Source organism: Podarcis filfolensis, assembly GCF_964270895.1.
Source record: "Podarcis filfolensis genome assembly, chromosome: 16".
NCBI classification, from domain to species: domain Eukaryota; kingdom Metazoa; phylum Chordata; class Lepidosauria; order Squamata; family Lacertidae; genus Podarcis; species Podarcis filfolensis.
Window position 1 is genome coordinate 3,739,907 of NC_139620.1, and position 20,668 is coordinate 3,760,574.

General features: G+C 49.5%; 2 protein-coding genes across 3 annotated transcripts in view; one reads left to right on the plus strand and one right to left on the minus strand.

The window, feature by feature from the left end:
* The first annotated feature begins 1,917 nt into the window (after positions 1-1,917).
* LOC310751849 (uncharacterized protein) lies at positions 1,918-6,154 on the plus strand. Its single transcript, XM_083591583.1, has 2 exons — positions 1,918-2,649; positions 5,811-6,154. The coding sequence occupies exons 1-2, from the start codon at positions 2,023-2,025 to the stop codon at positions 5,835-5,837; spliced, it is 654 nt and encodes a 217-aa protein (XP_083447709.1). The 5' UTR covers positions 1,918-2,022; the 3' UTR covers positions 5,838-6,154.
* A 5,115-nt stretch (positions 6,155-11,269) lies between these two features.
* Positions 11,270-20,668, minus strand: part of CDC42SE1 (CDC42 small effector 1) — a 42,318-nt gene continuing 32,919 nt past the window's right edge. The window contains exons 2-5 of one of the 2 annotated variants that reach the window (XM_083591689.1): positions 19,026-19,388; positions 16,887-16,997; positions 13,612-13,715; positions 11,270-12,003 (exon numbers count right to left, since the gene is read on the minus strand). In XM_083591689.1, coding sequence (XP_083447815.1) covers positions 13,644-13,715; positions 16,887-16,997; positions 19,026-19,079 — 237 coding nt within the window. In that variant the 5' untranslated portion in view covers positions 19,080-19,388 and the 3' untranslated portion in view covers positions 11,270-12,003; positions 13,612-13,643. The remainder of the gene's footprint in view (positions 12,004-13,611; positions 13,716-16,886; positions 16,998-19,025; positions 19,389-20,668) is intronic. The other variant, XM_083591690.1, reaches the window with a different exon arrangement.

Below are 20,668 nucleotides of genomic sequence, written 5' to 3' on the forward strand. Positions count from 1 at the left end.
ATTTATCTGTTTTTAAAATTTGTTTTTAAATTTATTTCACTCTGTTACTGACCCTCACAACAACCCAGTGTGGTAAGTAAGGCTGAGAGACAGTGATTGGTCCAAGATCCGTAAATCATATCTATCTATCTATCTACAGTGGTACCTCGGGTTAAGTACTTAATTCGTTCCGGAGGTCCGTACTTAACCTGAAACTGTTCTTAACCTGAAGCACCACTTAAGCTAATGGGGCCTCCTGCTGCCGCCACACCGCCGGAGCACGATTTCTGTTCTTATCCTGAAGCAAAGTTCTTAACCTGAAGCACTATTTCTGGGTTAGCAGAGTCTGTAACCTGAAGCGTATGTAACCCGAGGTACCACTCTATCTATCTATCTATCTATCTATCTATCTATCTATCTATCCACACCCACTAGGGTCTGCTGCCCAGCTTACAATGCTTGCCAACCTGCTCTACCCGCACCCCCTCCAGCTGCCCCCCTGCCCCCTTGCCAACCCCCCTCTCTGCAGCCCAACCTCCCAGCCCAGAAACCTTTTGATGATGGAATTACGTACACCTCAGAAATACCTAATGGACAAATGTAATTAAGATGATTGGGACAGTGACACTGCATCCTCACATGAACTGGAGGATGAACTGCAGGAAATGGAAGATAGACTGGAAGTAGATAGCAGTACCACCGAGCACAAGTAAACTTGTAAAACAAAACTATGGCTTGCTGTTGTTGTTTAGTCGTGTCCGACTCTTCGTGACCCCCTGGACCAGAGCATGCCAGGCCCTCCTGTCTTCCACTGCCTCCCGCAGTTTGGTCAAACTCATGTTCGTAGCTTTGAGAACACTGTCCCACCATCTCGTCCTCTGTCGTCCCCTTCTCCTTGTGCTCTCCATCTTTCCCAACATCAGGGTCTTTCCCAGGGAGTCCTCTTCTCATGAGGTGGCCAAAGTCTTGGAGCCTCAGCTTCAGGATCTGTCCTTCCAGTGAGCACTCAGGGCTGGTTTCCTTCAGAATGGAGAGGTTTGATCTTCTTGCAGTCCATGGGACTCTCCAGAGTCTCCTCCAGCACCAGAATTCAAAAGCATCAATTATTTGGCGATCAGCCTTCTTGATGGTCCAGCTCTCACTTCCATACATCACTACTGGGAAAACCATAGCTTTAACTATACGGACCTTTGTTGGCAAGGTGATGTCTCTGCTTTTTAAGATGCTTGGTCTCCCGCTTGGACTACTGCAATGCGCTCTATGTGGGGCTACCTTTGAAGGTGACCCGGAAACTACAACTAATCCAGAATGCGGCAGCTAGACTGGTGACCAGGAGCGGCCGCCGAGACCGCATAACACCGGTCTTGAAAGACCTACATTGGCTCCCAGTACGTTTTTGAGCATAATTCAAAGTGTTGGTGCTGACCTTGAAAGCCCTAAATGGCCTCGGTCCAGTATACCCAAAGGAGCGTCTCCACCTCCATTGTTCTGCCCGGACACTGAGGTCCAGCTCCGAGGGCCTTCTGGCAGTTCCCTCCCTGCGAGAAGCCAAGTTACAGGGAACCAGGCAGAGGGCCTTCACGGTGGTGGCGCCTGCCCTGTGGAACGCCCTGCCACCAGATGTCAAAGAGAACAACAACTACCAGACTTTTAGAAGACATCTGAAGGCAGCCCTGTTTAGGGAAGCTTTTAATGTTTAATAGGGTATTGTATTTTAGTGTTCTGTTGGAAGCCGCCCAGAGTGGCTGGGGAAACCCAGCCAGATGGGCAGGATATAAATAAATTATTATTATTATTATTATTATTATTATTATTATTATTATTAGCCTTCAATCCCACCCCATTTTCATAAGTCCTGCCTACTTTCCCTCCCCAGAGTTCCGCCCTTCCTTTGTTCTCCCACAGAGTTCTGAGCGGGTTGCCTAGCAAGGCTCCGCCCACAACGACGGCTGGCCACGCCCCCTCCCTCCCCTTCCCATCCCAACCAGACCAAGACCTCCGGGCGCTGTCCCTGCCCGAGGTCGTAACCCGCAGTCCCCCTCCATGGCCATAGGGGGCGCCACTTTGGTGCTGACGCTCTGCCTGTGGGGCTGGCTGGCGCCCGGGCCAGGCTTGGGCGAGGACACGGAAGACATGACCCAGATGGGGGCGCCGCCGCACCTGGTGGCCCTGATCCCCGAGGCCGCCAGGGCGACGGTGGCGGCGGGCTACACCAATGGCAACGAGACCCAGACGACCACGGAAGCGCCGCTGGTGTCGGTCTCCATCACGTTCAGCGCGGGGACCTCGCAGGAGAAGGAGACCGTCCTCGTCGTGGGCGACAGCCGCTACGCCTGGCAGGAGTGGAGCGAGTGGCACTGCAACTGCGCGGCGGGGAGCATGTCCCGGGTGCGAGACATCACCTACTCGCAGCCCGGCGTCCACCTGGACCCGGCGGAATACGACATCCTGCGCTTCGAGAGGGAGGTGTGCAACTACCAGGCCTGCCAGTGCAAGCAGGGCCAGTGCAACTCCTCGACGCTGGCGTGCGACCAGGGGCCAATGCACATGTGCGCACTGCAAGACATCAAGCAAGACAAGGAGCGCAAGAGGAAGGACTTCTGGACCCAGGTCCACGAGGGACTCAGGGACCTCTGGAAGAGCATCAAGGACGCCTTCCCGCCGGAGCAGGTGGGGGCAGACGGGCAGGGGGGCCCGAGGCGCCGCATAATGTGCTCCCCGTTTTGTTTATTCATTCAGAGCATTGGTGCATCCCTGCTCTTTGGCCCAAAGGCCCCCCAAAGTGGCTTGCATACAATCTGTTAAAACGAGACGGCCCCGCCACGCTGGCATCCAATCTGGAAAACAATAGCAACATGATACGCAAGGAAAAAGGAATGGGGAGGGAGGAGGAAAACTCAAATTTCTGAACCAGCTCCTATGAGTTAGGGCTGATGCAGGCGCACTCACTGGTTGGGAAAGGCTGTTGGTGGCTATGCTCTGTGATGAGCCGCAGCAGGGGAGAGCTGCTGTAGCGCTCAGGTCTTGCCTGAGTGCTTTCCAGAAGAGGGACCGAGTTGGCCATTGAGGGAACAAGGATGCTGGACTAGAAGGGCTCCTCATGGCCAGACCCAGCAGGCTCTCCTGATGTTCTTATGTCGGGTGGGGGGCTTTCTTCTCTGTGGGTGCAAGGAAAAATAGGCATTATACAAGAAGGACTGCCTAGATGCCAAGATCCAGGTTTGGGGCAAAGCAGAGATTTAAAACAATAAATCATGCAGCAAAATAAAGCATGGAAATATGCCCTTCTGAGTTCCTTCCAAAGTCCCCCTCTTCCCCTAGCATAGAAAAAAAGACCATATGTTTCGTAAGTTAAAAATTGGTTTACTTACAAACTCCTCCAAGGTCAGGTTCATTTGCTTTTCCACACATCAGTCAGAAAACACAGGCAGAAAAACGTGGCTTAGTTACAGTGGTGGAAGTTCCCAAATTATTGGTACAGGAACTAGAGCGGCTTGTAAGAGCAAGCTTCTTGGGGAAACTGGAGAAGAACCAAGTCTTGATTATCTAGCTCCTCCCAAAGTGAGCTAAGCCTGGCTGGACAGCTTACTCTATGGTCTTAACCCCTTCATGCATTAATTCAACTTAAAGGTAAAGGGACCCCTGACCATTAGGTCCAGTCGTGGCCGACTCTGGGGTTGCGGTGCTCATCTTGCTTTACTGGCCGAGGGAGCCAGTGTGCAGCTTCTGGGTCATGTGGCCAGCATGACTAAGCCGCTTCTGGCGAACCAGAGCAGCGCACGGAAATGCCGTTTACCTTCCTGCCGGAGTGGTACCTATTTATTTACTTGCACTTTGACGTGCTTTTGAACTGCTAGGTTGGCAGGAGCAGGGACTGAGCAACAGGAGCTCACCCCGTCACGGGGATTCGAACCGCCGACCTTCTGATCGGCAAGTTCTAGGCTCTGTGGTTTAACCCACAGCGCCACCCACGTCCCTAATTCAACTTAAGCATGTCGGTTATATGAGGTTGCTTATCCCCACACGGAGCCCTTCCTCTGATCCCCACAGCTGTGGAGACCTGTTGTTTCGGGTCGCGAGAGAGGGGCCCTGTGAGGCTACTCTCTGCACGTGCTCAGAGGAATGCTTCCTGTCAGAATTACACCGCTTGCTTGGGGAGTGGATTCTTTTTAATTTAAAGCAAGGTGTTTCCCCAGACCTCCCACCTGCCTGTCTCCTTCCCTACAACCAACCCAGGGGGTAGCTCTGCCTGCTATTGGCTCTGGGTCCGCCTTCTGCCAATATCCCGCCTTTCAGCTCACCAGTAATCACTAGAATTGTGCAAGAACACACCATCTCGGCCTTCCTTTAGGCAGATAAATGTTTTGGGCCGGCACTGAAAAAATTCCTGGCTAAGTTTGGAGCGAAGAGATTCAGCCAAGCTCCCTCAAGCTCGACCCAGCAGGGCTCTTCCGATGTTCTCATGGAGCCTCCAGGTCTCCAGGCAGTCTATCTTAGTTCCTAGGTTCAGGTGACGTCGGATCACAGTTCTCTGTGGACCTGGCCAATGTGGTCAATGGTGCATAAGATCACAAGAGCCTGCTAGATCAGGCCAAAGGATCTAGTCTAGCATCTTGTTCTCACAGTGGCCAACCAGATGTCTCAATGAGAAACCAATAGTAGTAGTAGTAGTAGTAGTAGTTTATTATTTATACCCCACCCATCTGGCTGGGTTTCCCCAGCCGCTCTGGTCAGCTTCCAACAGAACACTAAAATACAATAACCTATTAAACATTAAAAGCTTCCCTAAACAGGGCTGCCTTCAAATGTCTTCTAAAAGTCTGGTAGTTGTTTTTCTCTTTGACATCTGATGGGAGGGCGTTCCACAGGGCGGGCGCCACCACCGAGAAGGCCCTCTGCCTGGTTCCCTGTAGCTTTGCTTCTCGCAATGAGGGAACCGCCAGAAGGCCCTCGGAGCTGGACCTCAGTGTCCAGGCAGAAGGATGGGGGTGGAGACGCTCCTTCAGGTATACTTCAGGAAGAGGAGAGTTGTTCCTGAGCTTGGGTCTGCTCTATGTGGGGCTACCTTTGAAGGTGACCTGGAAACTGCAACTAATCCAGAATGCAGCAGCTAGACTGGGGACTGGGAGCGGCCGCCAAGACCACATAACACCGGTCTTGAAAGACCTACACTGGCTCCCAGTACGTTTCTGAGCACAATTCAAAGTGTTGGTGCTGACCTTTAAAGCCCTAAACGGCCTCGGTCCAGTATACCTGAAGGAGCGTCTCCACCCCCATCGTCCAGCCAGTACACTTGAGGTCCAGCGCCGAGGGCCTTATTATTATTATTATTATTATTATTATTCCTGCTGGTGTTTAGAAACATTGCATACCGTGGAGTATGGCCATTGTGGCTTTGTAGTCACCCACGGCCTTCTCCTCCTTCATGAATTCGCCCAGTCCTCATTTAAAGCCATCCAAATTGCTGCTCATCCCTGCCTCTTGTGGCAGGGAGTTCCCTAGTCTAACTATGCTCTGAAGAATTCCTTCCTTTTACCTGTTCTGAATCTTCCAAGGTTTACCTTCCTCGGATGCCCCTGAATTCTAGCATGATGTGAGAGGGAGAAAACCTTTTCCCTCTCCAAACTTTCCATGCCACTTACCGTTTAATAACCTCTTCTGTAGGGTCGCATCTGACCCGCCTCGCCTCTAGTGTCGCTCAAACAACTGTCAGAGTTATTTGACCTGCCCAGCAACATCTTGGGGAGCTCACAGATTCCCACAAATGTGTGCGGCATGTGTTTCCCCTCTTACATTTTAATTCTCTTTGCTTTCCCATTTTTACACTTCAGGAACCAAAGCCGAGGCGCCAACAGTGAAGGCCAAGCAGCCATGGCGATCACTGAACATCGTCCCTGAGCGGGGCCTTCTAGGAAACGTGGCGCTTGGGATCTCGCTCTTCTTCCACCCAAAAGCAAACGCCCTTGATTTGCCAGAACTGCTTTCGAATTGGCAACAAAGTGAGCCTGGAAAACCGGCAGGGCGAAGGAGGTTGTACCACAGACAGATGCAGCATGCTAAACATTCTGTGTTGGAAAGAAAGGGGTTTTGATTATTCTTTTTGGGGTCTCCTTCACCTTCGTATGGGGCCCCCCCTGCTGCTGCGAGCAGCTGAATAAAAAACGCTGATTCCTGAGTAGGTTTCCGTTTTCTTTTTCTTTCTGGTTTAGAGAGACTAGGGCACGGACAGGTGACTTGTGGACAGGTGATACGATGGCCTTACAACGCCCTTCATCCTTCTTCCTGACCAATAGGCACACTGAATGCTGAGGCCATGATGGGCGGTAGGAATCCTAAAGTGTCTGGGGGGGTGAGGGCACAGATATCCCCCCAGTACAGGATTGTATCTACAGTGGTACCTCGGGTCAAGTATGTAATTCGTTCCGGAGGTCCGTTCTTAACCTGAAACTGTTCTTAACCTGAAGCACCACTTTAGCTAATGGGACCTCATGCTGCTATTGCGCCACCGGAGCACAATTTCTGTTCTCATCCTGAAGCAAAGTTCTTACCTGAAGCACTATTTCTGGGTTAGTGGAGTCTGTAACCTGAAACATATGTAACCTGAAGCGTATGTAACCCGAGGTACCACTGTATGTATTTTGAAAAAAAGTTGTTTGTCTCCTTGCTACGCATCCCAAGCTCTCTTAAGATAAGGTAAAGGTAAAGGGACCCCTGACCATTAGTTCCAGTCATGGATGATTCTGGGGTTGCGGCGCTCATCTCGCTTTACTGGCCGAGGGAGCCGGCATACAGCTTCCGGGTCATGTGGCCAGCATGACTAAGCCGCTTCTGGCGAACCAGAGCAGCGCAAGGAAACGCCATTTACCTTCCCCCTGGAGTGGTACCTATTTATCTACTTGCACTTTGATGTGCTTTCGAACTGCTAGGTTGGCAGGAGCAGGGACCGAGCAATGGGAGATCACCCCGTTGCGGGGATTCGAACCGCCGACCTTCTGATCGGCAAGCCCTAGGCTCTGTGGTTTAACCCACAGCGCCACCCGCGTCCCTTCTCTTAAGATATCGTAACCAAATTTTGCACGGCCATTCCTGAGATAAAGGCTTGCACTGTGCTTTTAGAGCAGGTGATTTCCTGCAAAGGATCCTGGGAACTATAGTTCCTTGCTCACTGAACTACCATTCCCATTCTTGACAGGCGACAGCTCCCAGAATTCTTTGGGGGGGATGTCCCATGCTATAAAGGCACATTGGGTTTGCTTTGGATGTACGGTGCGGATCTGCCTGTAAACGTTTGGATGCAGTCTGAACGTTTCCGAACTCTACAGATTTTTAAGGAGAACTTCCTGAGTTTACAGGTCCAGAAGTTGGGGAGATGATCTGTTCTGGACACACCTGGAAGGTGCAGACTCATAGCCTGGGGTTGCTCCTGGACCCAACATAGTTACGGGAGGCCCCTTTCGGACATAGGTGACTGGACCTCTGCACTCCATGCCCTGGTGAACTTCAGGCTGGACTGCTGCAATGCACTTTTTGTGGTGCTGCGCTTGAAGACGACACAGGAAGTCCAACTGGTTCAAAACAGAGCAACCAGATTACTGCCTGGGGTTCTGCTGAGTGCTTGCATGACCTCTTTCCTGTAAGACCCCAAATATCTGAAAGGCCACCTCCTTCCCTAGGGACCTCCTGGGCGTTCAGATTGGCAGAGGGCCCCTCTTGGTAGTTCCACCACCCTCAGAAGTTCGGGGGTTCGTGACCCAAGACGGGGTCTTCTCTGTGGTGGCCCCTAAGTTGTGAATCTTTCTCCCCTGGCACCTTCATGAAATAGGTTCCAGAAAATGCTGAAGATGCACCTCCTTTTCTGTTCAGGGATTCATAGAAGTGTGGAGCTCAAAGGGACACCCCGGGGTCATCTATTCCACCCCCCTGCAATGCAGGAATCTCAACTAAAGAATAAACATGGACCAATTCACAGATGGAAGAAAACCTGCCAGGTGCGATTGGGTCACATCCATGCCATACCTCGAAAGTGCATTTGATGCACCTGGCGTCCACCCAAGAACCCTGGGAATTGTAGTTTAAGGGTGCTGGGAACTGTAGTTCTGCGAGGGGCTGAACTACAATTCCCAGAATTCCTGGACTGGGGAAAAATGTGCACTGAATGTGTTTTAAATCTATGATGTGCACCGTGGACTTGAAGGTCCCCGAAGAACAGCAGCTGGGCCCATCATCTCTGGAGTCCGAACTTCATATAATAATGAAATTATTGCAGAGCAGGACCTCAAGGGAAAATCTCTTAAGAAGAGGAGTGGGCAGGTACAGTATTCTCATTTTTGCCCTCCTCCCGCCATCCAAGACACAGATCCTGGCCATCTTTTGACTTTTTTTAATTTTTCAAGCATACATTACACTCTCCAGAACAGGTCGCAAGTTGGCGGCGGCGGGGGGGGGGGCAGGCAGCAGTGCAGGGGGGAGAAAACGTTTTAAGAGGCGAAGGAAAATAAAAAAATCTACCCCACTCGTCCTCTACCCCACCAGCCCAACCTTCCCACCGATCGGACACACCAGATTCTTGCATCCACCCCAGCGATATTTCTGTGCGCAGATTGCGGCTTCTCCCCTCCTTTAAAAAAAAATACTCTTTTAGGAAGCTTCCTCGTTATAATTAGACATTTTGGTCTGCCCCCCTCGCCCCCCCATAAATTTCCTCGTTTACAAAAAAGAAGAAAAGAGAACATGTTTTCAGCAAACAAGTATACACCCAAATAGTCCAGCTATTCTTTCCCAAAAGCGACGGTTTCGACGTCAGCCCTGCCGGCGCGAAACTTAAGCAGTTTGACACGGAGTCACCCATTGAAATCGCAGAGGGGAGAGGTGGTTTCAGGAGCTTTGGGGGGTGAGATGGGGCCGGCTCTGACGTTAGGCAAAGTGGTGATCAGGGTGGGAGGTCGACAGTAGGTGGCACCAGAGGCCACGGCGGGCAGAGTCAGAGCTTTACGGGGAGCAGGAATACGGGCGCATTGTAGCATAGCTGTATTTTCAAACCGGTTTCCTTCCGGAGATGATCAAGATTTGAGATTAATTTGGAGCGAAAGGACAGTTCCAGAGGCTTTCTTCAGCTCGAATGTGTCAGGGGGGGAAATCAGCTGAGTAAGGAGTGCAAACTTTGCCTCTGTGCAGTAGGTTAGTTTCCATCCTACATCCACGCAAGCAGGAAGCAGGATCCGAGTTCGAATCAGGGAAAGGTTGCTCCAGGAGGGTGCGAAGGAGAGCCAACGAGGGGAGTGGCCTGGGGAGAGGGGGCGTGGCCTGCAGGTGGTTCCGAGGGCCAGGCAGAGAGGTTGGGGGGCCGCTTTTGGCCTCAAGGATGGAGGCTGCTCACCCCTAGGGTCTAAATGTCAATTCCCAGCTATCTGATAGCCTCTGGGTGACGTAAGTGCTACTCAGAGGAGACCCAGGGAAAGCAAGGGAGCATTTCAAGAGGTATCCTCTGAGCTTGACTTAGCTGAATCTCACCCTCCTGCATTTGTTAACTTTTTTTTTTTAAAAAAAGGTGGTAAAATGGCAGTAAAAAATTCTTGGCCAGCACACATAGAAATGAAGGCAGACTCCGATATATTTCAAACCTGTCGTGTAATGAGCAAATGGATGGAAGTCTTTCTCATTTTAATGTGAAAAAGCAAAGAGGGGTTTTTTTTGGGGGGGGGGCATCAACAGACAAACAAAGCTGGTTTGCTCAGGAAAGCTAAGCAGACTATTTTTTCCTTTAACGAACAGAAAGATGTGGGCTTTTTATTTTATTTTTTTGCAGTGGAACCCTAAAGCGATTCCAGAGTTCAGCCTCGCTGGCTTCATATTTCCTGCAACGCCCCTGCTAATAATAACGAGAGAGAAGGAATGTGGGTGGGAGCAATCCGCCACCTGGTGCCAGAGCCTCATGAGGCATAGAAACTTGAAATCTGAGGTGCTCCCCCAACACCAGCCCCTGGCGCCCTTCCCACACACCCCACCTCAGAGTTCCTCCTCCTCCTCTTGGGAAACCCCATTCAGTCAGAAGGAGTAATTCTGGAGCGAGGAACTGGCTGGAGGGCTGAATTTCCTTCCGAGGGCAGCGTGCCAGTTGCGGGCAGTGGTGCCAGGGAGAAAAATGGGCGTAGCAAGGGATATAATTTTCGTTTTTGTGCAGTGGGCTGGTCCTTGCACCTTTTCACACAGTCCTCTCTGTGTCCCCGTCAGAGTTCAGGGACAAATCCCAGCCAGGGAACATCATTCAGGATGCGAAGGAGGGACGGAGAGGGGGCGTGGCCTGTGGAGAGGGGGCGTGGCCTAGAGAGAGTTCCGAGGGCCAAAGAGAGCAGCCTTGGGGGCCGGATTTGGCCTGAAGTTCTCCACCCCTCAGGAGGAGAGTCAGGATTAGTCCTTAGCGATCAGATGGGATGTTTCTGTGGAGAATTTCACGGGGTCAGAGAGAGGAACTTCCAGAAATTGGGGGGCGGGGTGAAGGAAGCTTCTGCCACCCACCTGAAATTGCCGGACTACAACTCCCATAATTCCCTCACTGGGTGCGCCGGGGCTGCTGGGATTTGTAGTCTGAGCACCTCTCGAGCTCAACATTCATGATTCGACGGGAAGAACTGAGGATCAAGGCTCCTGCAGTCCAAGCAAGATCTCAGTGAAATGTCCCTATCCCAACAGAATGACAAACTTTGCCCAGCTTTTAACAAGAATATTGCATTTTTTATACATATAAAAGGAAGTTCCAAAATTGCCTTGATGTGATCCAGAGATTTTCTCCCTCCACGATGCTTTGCGGCCAAAGAGGCGACAAGGCCCTGCCATCATCCGGACCGGATCCTCTCCATCTTCCGTGTTCGTTCTCTCGCTTTGCCTGGTGAAACATCGTCTCTCCCGTTTTGCTGCCCTTCGGTAGAGGAAGTCCAACCTGCAGAGGCCGCCCTGCGTGTGGGATGCTTTGCCGCAGGAAACCCAAAAGCGGCCACACCTCATCTTCAGTGACTGGCACAGAGAAGAGGTCTTCAGGAGCAGGAGCAAAATGCTGGCCAATTGTGGAAGGTGGCGACTGGCTAGTGCCTGTGACGTCACTAACCACACTCTCGCGGGCCTTCCAGTCATTTCAGCAAGGCTTTCACAGGGAAGATTCCAGCAGGGTGGCGCTCTGCCTCCTGCTCTTTAAAAAAACCCGTGCCTCATGGAAAGGTCGATCCTTCTCCCCCTCCTCAGGAAACGCCCCAAAATCCAGTGATTACACTTTCCATGTAAAAAAAAACAAACCCAGTTATGATAAGTTCCTCTCCAGATTTTTTTTGGGGGGATGAAACAGAATGCACTTTAAAAAAATGAAGCAAAATGGCACACACATTATACATTTAAAGCACATGTACCCCGAGAATCCGGAGAACTGTAGTTTACTCCTACAGTGCTACAATTCCCAGCACCCATAGCAAACTACAGTTCCCAGGGTGATTGGCCTGGGTGTGTATATGTGTGTGTGGAAGAGGCTTTGGATGTGCTTTAAATGGATGGCATGTTCGCGGACGAAGATGCTTGCTGAAGCCCCGGGCGTCAATCTCCCTCAAACGCCCGCCCCGATTCCTTGCCAAGTTCTGAAAAAGCAAAATGTGGCAGCCACGAAACGAAGGACGGCATGAAAGACTGACTGAGGGTCCAGAGATGCTTCTGCATTTTTTTGTGGCGGGGGGGGGGGGAGAGAGAAGAGAGAGAGGAAGCGGCAGCTAAGGGAGTGTTGGATTCAGCAAATCTTTCTATGCAAATCTGGGAGGCGAAAATTAGCGGCGGAATAAGCTGCCGCGTTTTTGTTGCTGACGCTCTTTAGAAAAAGAAAATCCGATCCGATTTGGAATCAGTTTGCATAAGTTACGAAGGGTGTTTGGTGTCTTCTGAGCTTCGCCGACCTGCCTCGACAGGATCCGAGCAGGCCGCTCGCGCGAGGGTTGTTTACATACTTATTTCTTTCTTTGGGTTTTCTCGATTCGTTAATTTGCCCAGGACCTGCGAGAAGAAAAGAGATCGGAACGAAGAATTACATTCCCTCTCCACCTCCTTCCTGCTCCTCCACCTGAATTGGCAGGGGAAGTGAAACTTAGAAAACAGCGTCTAAGCTATGTATTTTAACTCAAGACTTCCCTGGCAGGCTGCTCTCCAGGCAGTGGGGACTGTGGGATGTGATACATAAGTAGCAGACAAGTACAACATTCCTTGTTTTCCTAGAGTGGACATGCAAGGGGATGTTTGTTCTAGCCGGTCGAAAACTTCCTGTTTCCTCCTGGGCTGGAGCATCCTTCCTTTTGCATGTGACTAGAGGTGGGCGTGACCTTACCTGTGCAGGTAACAAAAGCACAAGGCACGCAGCCCCCCTCCCTTCTTTTCCATCTTCCTTTCGTCGCGTGAACTGCAGCGACTGCCAGTTTGCATTCACTGGGATTAACCCCCCTATATGGGGTAGATCCATATCTACATATGTGTAACTAAGTCTGCCTTCAGGGATCCAACTGTGAACTGATGATGTGAGTAAACTTTTATATATACAGTGGACGCTCAGGTTGTGAATGTAATCCGTGCGGGAAGCACATTCGCAACCCGCAGCGCCGCGTCTGCGCACGTGCGGGTTGCGATTTGGCGCTTCTGCGCATGTGCAAAATGCAATTTAGCGCTTCTGCACATGTACAAGCGCCGAAACCTGGAAGTACTTCTGGGTTTGGCGCGGTGCACAACCCGAAATCGCACAACCTGAAGCTGTAACTGGTATGACTGTACTTTAAACAAGATTGTGGCATGTTTATTCTTTTAAGAGGGATATATGGGAACTTACTAGGATCCTGTGGGTTAAACCACAGGCCCTAGGGCTTGCCGATCAGAAAGTCAGCGGTTCGAATCCCTGCGATGGGGTGAGCTCCCGTTTCTCGGTCCCTGCCCCTGCCAACCTAGCAGTTCGAAAGCACGTCAAAGTGCAAGTAGATAAATAGGTACCGCTCCGGCGGGAAGGTAAACGGCGTTTCTGTGCACTGCTCTGGTTCGCCAGAAGCGGCTTAGTCATGCTGGCCACATGACCTGGAAGCTGTACACCGGCTCCCTCGGCCAGTAAAGCAAGATGAGCGCTGCAACCCCAGAGTCAGTCACGACTGGACCTAACAGTCAGGGGTCCCTTTACCAGGAACCTAATAGTAAGAGGCTTAAACAAGCCTGCAGCCAGCTATCTGCTCTGCGTTTAAAAGGGGAATGTAAAACTCTACTAAGTTATAGCACAGGCATCCCCAACCTTTGGCCCTCCAGATGTTTTGGCCTACAACTCCCATGATCCCTAGCTAACAGGACCAGTGGTCAGGGATGAGGGGAATTGTAGTCCAAAACATCTGGAGGGCCCAAAGGTTGGGGATGCCTGTTATAGAACTTGCTAGCGCAAGTTCGGAAGGGTATTAATAAACAATATATCCCCTCCTGCCTCCCTGAACATTCCCACAGGGACTACAGCTCAAACCTTGGGCAGGGAGCCAGGATTCCTGGCTCTAAAGCAGAAAAAGCAGCTAGTCCTTAATGATCAGATGGAGAACTTTTTTTAAAAAAAAGGGAAGGGATTTTCGTATCTAGCAAGGCACTTACACGGAAGAGAAAGCGGGGGAAATACCACAGAGCTACAAAACGTGGGAGCTGCTCCACTGTCGATCTCGGCCGCATTTGGATCTCATTTCATGCATTGCCCCTGTCTGATGGAAGAGAGCGAAAGAGATCGAGGTTAGGACTAAGGATCAGGAAGAACTTTTGGCTAGCCCATGACTTACATCCTAGGAGCCTACACAACACAAAACACGGTTGCTGTATGTAGGTTTTATTTTATTTGTTTTTTATCTTATATTTTGCAAATGTACATCCAATTTTTCCCCCTTTAAATTTTTGGGGGGTCCCCAAGAGAGTGAAGCCCTAAGCTATAGCTTGTTTAGCTTATATGTAAATCCAGCACTGGGGGTGAAGTGTTCAGGGTGGCGAAGGCAGGGCGGGTTTTTGGCTGGCACTATCTCAGCTGGAGAAGCGAGGGTGCGGCGTCTGGCTGCCATTCGGATCTCCCTTTGGCACACAAGACTCTCAGTGCCAGCTGGTCGAGGAGGGATGAAGCCCAGAAGCACACAGAGGCATGTTTGCAAAAGGGGAGGGCAGGCTGTGGCAAGCCCAGATTCTGCCAGCCCTGGAGTTCTGAAACTGTCAAAATCTGTCTGCTGCAGCTTTCGATCCTGATTAATAAGCAGGGCTCTCTGTTCCCTGGCAAATGTCAAAAACGTCCTCTTCCATCTCACCTCATTGTTGGAGGGGTTGCAGTAAGTTCAGCACAGCTCATCCTTTATGGCGGGAATTTAACTTTGACACAAATGGTAAATATTACGAGGGTTGCCATACGTCTGGGTTTTTTCCTTAAAAAAGCTCAGCAACTTTCCTTAAAAAATTGAACAATTTCCAAAAAAAAAAAAAGAGCTTTCTTTGGGCAATTTCCCCCCAAAAGCTCAACAACCTTTGTGTCCGGATTTCTTGAAATATGGCAACCCTAATATTACTAAAGAAATCAGGAAGATGGAGTGTTTAAAGAAGAGAGGAAAACGTTTGAAGGATATTTGAAGAATCATGTTAACAGGTTAAACTTTAGCAGGGTTGCAGTAAACTCAGCAGTTTAGAGTATATAAAGATATGAGATGGAAGGAGAACAAAAGAATTTGTGGAGCAATTTAAAAATGCAGCCGTAATGGGTATATATACAGAACCATGGAAGGGGAAGTCAATGATTCTGATTGTATGAGTAAATTGAATGGAATGTGAAAAATTTTTATGGAAAAATGTATAAATAATTTTAAAGAAAAATACTAAAAATACTAAAGAACCGAGGGTTTGCTGTCCAAAATTAATGTCACCAAATATTTCTGATGATACCAAGAGAGATATATTGTCAAAAGAACTGGCCTTATATATGATCTTGGTGGATGGGCTAGTAAGAAAACAGCCCAGAATTTCGCACTTGGTATCGCTCGCTTTGCAATATCGGTATAATGGAGCAAATTATGCATGATTTGAGATATTGACAAAGACCAAAAGCTCCAGACACTTTAAATATGATTATGCATTCCTTTACAGTTAAACCAGTCCACGTCACAAGCCTGAAAATGTTTGGGATTTTGGTTGTTGTTGTTTTTTAACCCATGTGCAACTGAACTCATTCTACATGCCTGATTTGCAGTTTTGTTTCTCCTCTTTAGATTTGCATCTGTGGCTGCAACTGCTCTCTCTGGTTTATATACGTTATAAAATGAAATTAAAAAGAACTTTACAAAACCAAAATTAAAAATGAGGCTGGTTTGGCTGTCGCCCTCAAACAGCCGCTAGAGGGCGGCCGAGGGCAAACCTGTCCTTCCCCACAGAACCTAATGAAAAACCAGTTTCCTGCCATTTGCTAAAAACCCTTTCCGAAAAATGCACACGACTTTAGCAGTTGTGGCGGAGTTGATAATTACTGGGATTACAGCAGCTATGAGGAAAACGTCCTGGTTTGGAAAAGTGAACCCCTCTTCCTTGAAGAAGATGAATATTTCTCCCATTGTAATTTCCCCACCCCTTCAGAGAATTTCCCCACACAGAACCACAGCAGGGGAGCCGGGGTCAGAAAACGTTTTCAGCAGGGGGCCGGTCCCAGTGTCCCTCACACCTTGTGGGGGGCCGGACTATATTTTTTGGGGGGAAATGAACGAATTCCTATGCCCCACAAATAACCTAGAGATGCATTTTAAATAAAAGGACACCTTCTACTCATGTAAGAACACACTGATTACTGGACCATCCACAGGCCAGATTTAGAAGGCGATTGGGCTGGATCCGGCCCCCATGGCTTAATGATTTGGGGATTCTCAGAAAGCATGAATAACTCTCCAATTCCTCCAAACCAGGTATATCCACAACCCTCCACCCTTAGCTGTCCTTTAAAAGACAGGGGGAAGAAAGTATATCATTTTTAATTTCATTCCTTCTTTACCATGCTTGTAGCAACCCAAGATCTCCCGGAGTTGCTGGCTGGTTCCACTCATGTAAAAACACACTGATTCCCAGACTGTCCGCAGGCCGGATTGAGAAGACGATTGGGCTGGATCCGGCCACTGGGCCTTAGTTTGCCTACCCATGGAAGCCAATTTGCAGGTTCTATTTGCAGTTTGAGGGCATAAGGAGAGGATTGTTGATGGATTGGGGTGAAAGAGGAGCTCCTGTATTCCAGCATCCTGCTCTCACAGGGGCCAAATGCCCTTTAGGAATCTAGATAGATTGCCACTGGATCTGGAGGCTCCACAAGAGCAGAAGAAGGGCCCTTCTAGATCGGGTGAAAAGCAGCTCATTTGGTCCTGTTTCCTGTTCTCAGGGCTGCCAAGGAGGCAGAATGGGGATTCCCAGCAACAGAAATGATTGAGAGACTTTTCCTGCCTCCAACAGTGGAGGGAGAACCCAGTAGCCACTGATAGCTTTCTCCTCCTGCCTGAATTTGTCCAATCCTTTTTTTAAAGCTGTGGCTATCTCTTGCCTCTTGTGGCAGTGAGTTCCGCAGCCCAGCTACGTGCTGTGGTGTCACCCAGTTCTGCTTGTGTAGCTTCATTATCGGCAAAGAAGGTGTTGGGGTGATCAGCAGGCTTGGGGGTAAACCCAGAAACTAATAATAATAATAATAATAATAATAATAATAATAATAACAACGGGAAAGAATCACATCTTCTTTAGACCTCGCCAACCAAGGAGCTTTTATCGGTGGGTGGGAAAGGTTTGTATCTGATGTGGAAACACCCAACTCCTTTCTGCTTACGGATCCGAACCCAAACCGAACCGAACCGCCGAAGAGAAAGAGAACAGAGGCTTACCATGGGGAGACCCTCATTTGCCATGTCTCCGGACCCGATGTGTGTCAGGTGGACGAAATTCATGGGCTCCCCTATCATGCTACGGTCGATTCTCCGCCGCGTCTTCTTCGGCTGCGGGGGGAAAGCGGAGGAACAGGACGGAAGGAAAACATCACCACCGGAGTCGAGGAAACACAGAAAAACGGGGCTTCGCCTGAGCCAGAAGGCGAGCAAAGCCTTTGGCGCATTGGAAGCGCCACTTGGAAGAGTCTGGCTACCGGGTCAGGCCAAAGGGGGTCCATCGAGGCCAGCCCGCCCCTTATTCCCACAGAGGCCAAATGCCCCAAGAACCGGACTGTCTTGCCAGAGTGACACATGCTCTGGTTATCTCCCGCTTGGACTACCGCAATGCGCTCTACGTGGGGCTACCTTTGAAGGTGACCCGGAAACTACAACTAATCCAGAACGCGGCAGCTAGACTGGTGACTGGGAGCGGCCGCCGAGACCATATAACATAACACTGGTCTTGAAAGACCTACATTGGCTCCTGGTACGTTTCCAAGCACAATTCAAAGTGTTGGTGCTGACCTTGAAAGCCCTAAATGGCCTCGGTCCAGTATACCTGAAGGAGCGTCTCCAGCCCCATTGTTCTGCCTGGACACTGAGGTCCAGCTCAAGGGCCTTCTGGCAGTTCCCTCCCTGCAAGAAGTGAGGTTACAGGGAACCAGGCAGAGGGCCTTCTCGGTGGTGGCCCCCGCCCTGTGGAACGCCCTACCACCTGATGTCAAAGAGAAGAACAACTACCAGACTTTTAGAAGACATCTGAAGGCAGCCCTCTTTAGGGAATCTTTTAATGTTTAACAGACTACTGTATTTTAATACTTTGTTGGAAGCCGCCCAGAATGGCTGGGGAAACCGGAGGTTCCATAGGAACACCAAAAGATCCTGGCTGCCAGATCAGGCCAAAGGGGTTCTTCGAGTAGCCAACCAGATCCCTAATTGAAAACCCCAAACAGGAGCTGAGCCCTCTGCCCTCCTGCGGTTTCCAGCAACTGGTATTCAGAAGCATAGCTGTCTCTGAGATAGACTCATGGAATTGTAGAGTTCAAAGGAACCCCAGGGGTCATCCAGTCCACCCCCTGCAGCGCAGGAATCTTTTGCCCAATGGGGGCTTTGAACCAACGAACCCGAGATTAAGGGTCTTGCGCTCTACTGACTGAGCTATTGGAAGCAGATTGTTGGATGAGGGTGATTTCTGTTCATTTATCATTAGACCTGTTAGTGATTAATTACCGAAATATCTCTATGTGATTTAAGAGACGGTTTTTAATGTTTAATGTTTACGTTTCGCTGGAAGCTGCACAGAGTGGCTGGGGTAACCCAGTCAAGATATACCTTGTACCATCGAAACAGGTGAAAACCACAGGATCCGTCCAAATAAACAGCTGCAGGAAACTTTGCCAGTGTGTTGGTAACAAAAACAGCCATTATCTCAAGCCACTGTCGCACTGTACATTCAATGTACTCTGATACCACCCAAAACGGTCGAGGCTTTCCCCCAAAGGATTCTGGGAACTGTAGTTTGTTACAGGTGTGAAGAGTTGTCAGGTGACTGTTCCCTGCTATTCGCCTCCCAGAGCTACAGTTCCCAGAGTGGCTTAGCAGTCAACCCCTCTTGGGGGAACTAATAATAATAATAATAATATTTATACCCCACACATCTGGCCAGGCTTCCCCAGTCACTCTGGGCGGCTTTCAGTATAGAGTGGTACCTCAGTTCTCTAACATAATCCATTCTGGAAGATGGTCCGACTTCCGAAATGTTTGAAAACCAAGGCACAAAGGGCTGGCTGAGAGTTCAATTGGAAAAATGGAAAAACAGGCAGCGGAAGCCGTTCCGACTTCTGAGGCGCGTTCGAAAATGGAAGCAATTACTTCCGGGTTTTTGGCGTTTGAAAAACGTTCGGCATCCGAGACGCTTGAAAACTGAGGTACCACTGTATCTAAAAACATAATAAAAACTTCAATCCTTAAAAAAACTCTTCCCAACTCTCTGCACTGGAGCATTCCAAGGGCAGGAAAAACCAACCCCAAGGGCTGAATTCAAACCTCTGGCCTGCTGTTCTCCGCACCTGGGCTAAGAGATTCGGGACTACCCACCTGCCGCGATTTCTCTACAACGCAGCAACCCAGCTTGTGCCAGAAATCGCTCATATTCGTTGAGGATTCCAGCTTTCCGCCTAGTGGGTCGATCTGCTCTCAGAAGCCGGACCCCTTTCCGCGTGCCGGATCCTTCTCTACGCGGGAAAGTTTCTGCGACCGTCGCGACCCAAAGTTGTTCCCCACCACCACCACTGCAGGGTCCAGAAAATTCACACGACGGCTTCCGAGATCATTCCGCGAGCTGAGGCAATTCTGCTGTTCCAGAGAAAAGACGCTGGCAGAGATTTGCGGAGTTCGTTCCCGTGCCCTGACAGCGAGGCAGAAGCAAATAGGGTTCCTCGGACGTTGTTTGAAGTCTACCTTTGGGGAAGGGAGGAAAGGGAGAGTCATTTCGGAGATTTTAAATATTCCTTAAGAACATGAAGGTGTCAGAAGAGGCGTTCTGGATCAGCTCAGGATCCTGGTGTCATAGCAGCCATTGTACGGACAGGAAGCTGGGGTTAATGCTGGTGTGATCCTGCAGCAAGGCTCTTATTTTTATATGAAGGGCTGCCCCCCCCCCCGCTTGAATCGCTCAGAAACCCCGCCCACCCTTGGCAAATCCAGGGTCCTGTTGAGGAACGACAGATCGGCCAATGGGAGGCTGAGCTCTGACTTCCTGCAAATCCTGCACTGCAAATCCTCCAATGGGAGCTGCGTGACGACAGCATTGCGTTTCTATGTATATAGGAAGAAACTGCAAACAGCATCAGCTACGAGTATTAGGATCGCAGAGGCTGTGCGGTTTTTTTGGCCAATTAATTTGAATTTCAACAATTCTTAACAATTTAACTTCAAATTTAGTACAAGTTTAAAATGTTTTTTATAAGTTGGTTTCCCCCTGATGTTTCCAACCCCACCCTTTCCTGCTTTATTAAATGTTTGTTTTCCTTCTGGGATTGTACCCCCAAGTGGGTTTTATAAGCTGATAAATTATCTATCTACAACATACTTTTATCTATTATATTTCCCCTTCATTACAATTAATTATTCCTTTATTTCCCCCCTTTTAAAAATTCATTGTCGATTTCCCATCCGCCGCTATGTTGGATCCTGTTTGCACTTCCATGGACTTTTAATAATTTTCCAGATAGCCCAAAGAAGGCTCCAACCTTCCCTAAAGTTTTCAATATTTCAACACTTTAATCTCTTAATTATACTGTCTCCTTTGCCGTGTCCAAGGCTTAATAACCCTTTCCTGCCCTGTTTTGGTCCTGAGGAGGAAATTCTCTTTTGGGGAAGACTGTTAACTTGACTTTACTTCCCTTTTCTTAAAAGGACACCTTCTTACTGAAGGGCGTTGCAAAGGAAACGGCCCCGCAACTTCCCTTTGAGGAAGATCAGACCCGGCAGATAAGACCTCATTTTTTTTCTGGTCGACTTGACTGCTCTCTGCAGATAACAGGAAACCGAGTGTTTCCATAGAACCAGACTGGAGTGACTTATTTTTCTTAAAAAAAGAACTCTAAACGAAAAAGACGCCACTTCCTCATTTTGCAAGCGTTGCCACAGAGAGAGACTCAGCGAGGGTCACTGGCTCTGGGGCTTGGATTTCCCAAGCTTTCGCGGCCGCCTGCGTCACACGACGGGCCGGAAAAGTC